Source organism: Etheostoma spectabile, unplaced genomic scaffold (genome assembly GCF_008692095.1).
Source record: "Etheostoma spectabile isolate EspeVRDwgs_2016 unplaced genomic scaffold, UIUC_Espe_1.0 scaffold340, whole genome shotgun sequence".
NCBI classification, from domain to species: domain Eukaryota; kingdom Metazoa; phylum Chordata; class Actinopteri; order Perciformes; family Percidae; genus Etheostoma; species Etheostoma spectabile.
In genome coordinates, this window is record NW_022605588.1 from 812,584 (window position 1) to 815,265 (window position 2,682).

The 2,682-nt window shown below is 42.3% G+C and overlaps 1 protein-coding gene across 1 annotated transcript in view; it reads left to right on the plus strand.

The window, feature by feature from the left end:
- Positions 1-2,682, plus strand: part of maneal (mannosidase endo-alpha like) — a 27,286-nt gene that overhangs the window by 1,844 nt on the left and 22,760 nt on the right. The window contains exon 2 of the mRNA XM_032511210.1: positions 409-518. Coding sequence (XP_032367101.1) covers positions 409-518 — 110 coding nt within the window. The remainder of the gene's footprint in view (positions 1-408; positions 519-2,682) is intronic.

Consider the following 2,682-nt stretch of genomic DNA (forward strand, 5'->3'; position numbering starts at 1 on the left):
CTGGTTGGATCCTTTACTCTTTCTACAATGGGAGAGTTCTGCTTACAGTACTTTTACTTTTAATACTCTAAATACATTTTCCTGATGATACTTTTACTTAAAGTAACATTTTCAATACAGGCTTTGACAGTGTGGTATTGGTATGTTTACTTGAGTAAAGGATGTGATAATGGAACGGCTGGAACAGTCTGATAAGTTCAGACAATAACACCAGTTAACTGTAGTGCAGAACTTTAAACCAGGAAATGATAACACTTATGTCATATTACAATATCCAAAATCTCAGACGCAATCTAGTCTCATAATGTATGGATGTCGATAAGATATTGATATATTGTCCAGCCTATTCCCGCCTATAGGGCTGACTGTACTCAGAGCAGACTTCCTCCCCATGCTGTGGTGTTGTAGGAGTGCTGGTGTTGTCCTGGTACCCCCCTGGGGTGGCAGACGACCACGGCGAGCCCACCGAGGACCTGGTTCCTGTCGTCATGGACGCCGCCCACAGGCACAGCATCAAGGTAACTGGTGAGACAACCGGTATGTTTTTACTTTTCAGATTCTGATTCACTGAATGAATGACTTGCCAGAGATGGTTCGATGTTAGCCTACATCCACGAGTTCCACTTTTCTCTGGTGCTGCTGAAATTACGCTTGATGTCTGTCTCTGTGTTGGCGTTCTAACCTCAGGTGGATTTCTGAGGACTATGGTTACCTGGTCCTCATATCTCTGTCAGGGTAAATCCAGACAGCTAGCTAGACTATGGTGCCTCTGAGGACTATGGTTACCTGGTCCCCAGTCTCGCAGGGTAAATCCAGACAGCTAGCTAGACTATCTGTCCAATCTGAGGACTAGGGTTACCTGGTCCTCATCTCTGCAGGGTAAATCCAGACCGCTAGCTAGACTATCTGTCCAATCTGAGGACTATGGTTACCTGGTCCTCAGATCTCTGCAGGGTAAATCCAGACAGCTACTAGACTATCTGTCCAATCTGAGGACTATGGTTACTTGGTCCTCAGATCTCTGCAGGTAATCCAGACCAGCTAACTAGCTTTCCAAGCTGAGTTTTCTGATGACGACTAAAACTACTACTGAACGTACACATGTTCCACCAGAACATCTTCCTTCCTGAGACGCTGAGACCTTCCTCCACAGCGCTGTGTTAAAGCTGAAAACACAATGTTGTAGGAAGACAGAGAAAAGGAGCGCTTCTTTTTGATGGAGGTTGAAAAAGTCTAACACGGTGCTCTTTGGTCCAGCGAATGGCATCAGAACAGCGTGAAAACCAAGGTGGTCTTGTTAACAAAAAAGGTTTTGAAAAAGCCTTTATTGATGCATTGCAAAGAGTAAAAAATACACATCACACAGGCCTTCTTCAGGGTGACTAACCACAAATGAAATACGAACAATAAATATATAGGACAAAGAGAGAAAGTGACATCATGCTCTAAACCACAGTAATCAACACAACATATAGTTACAATATGAGACAGAATAAAGTCCCACAGTGCTAAATAATATTAAGTGTTTCTTTTTTTTATTGTGCGTGACCGGTTATTTTGGGGCTCCATCCATGGACCCCTGTTCCATTGCTGCCTGTAAACCATTTGGTCTTGCAGAGCATGGGTAGATGTAGAAGTGGATTTAGTGTCTCTGGCTCTTAGTTCCCTCAAAAGTCAGCACGGTTAAGACAATTAGTCAACAATGCACATTTGAGTATTATTATTACATTCACCAAAGTTGGTCTTGCAGTAAAAGGTTTTTGCACCAATACAATGTTGCTTTTACATGCTTGTCTAACAAGTCCTTAAAGTGCCCATATTACGAAAAAATCTCTTTTTCTGTTATTTGGTGTCTCTGTTGCGTCCACGCGCATACAAACTTGGAAAAGGAGGTTTAATAGTGGAAGGGTTGTTGTTGAAATAAGGTATAATTAATAAGAATATGATTCCTGTGAACAGAGCAGAGAGCAGGACTGAGCTGCTGCTCCTCGGCACATTTACCCTTTGTTAACTTTAGATGAGTTGCATGTCTCACAGAATAAAATGTACTTCCAATATGTACAGGATTATGACTTAACGGAATGGACCACTACCTTGAATAAAAAGGTTTGAACGTTGTTGTATACATTTGCGATAATGTAAGCGCACAATTAAACAAAAATATATAACATAGGTCTAGTCGTTTTTTTCCCATTTTAGTGCTCATAATTTACATATTTTACCTTTAAAACAGCATTTTTTCCACTTGAGAAAAGTGTTTCATGCCCTTTATTCAAAATGCAGCATGTATTGCAGCTGCATTGCATTCTGGTCCACTGAGGCTCCTGACAGTGAAGAACGGGGACGTACCAAAGTGGCATCTTCACTGTGGATGCCCTGACATTTACCTCTTTCTATCTGAGCCAAAAGCTCTTTATTTAAAAAGGGCTTTAGGGTAGATATGTCTTCTTCAGTGCTCCACTCCATCTACCAAAGTCAGATGTACTTTAGCACGGGGGGGGGGGACTGTAGATTCAGCATTAAGAGGACAGAAGAGCTGTCCCTCAGTTCCATACTCCTTATATGGAAGTCTTAGAGCGGGAACTGGGTCTCTCTGTGTGTCTCAGTCCCACTTACACAACACTGTGTGTCTCAGTCCCACTTACACAACACCGTGTGTCTCAGTCCCACTTACACAACACC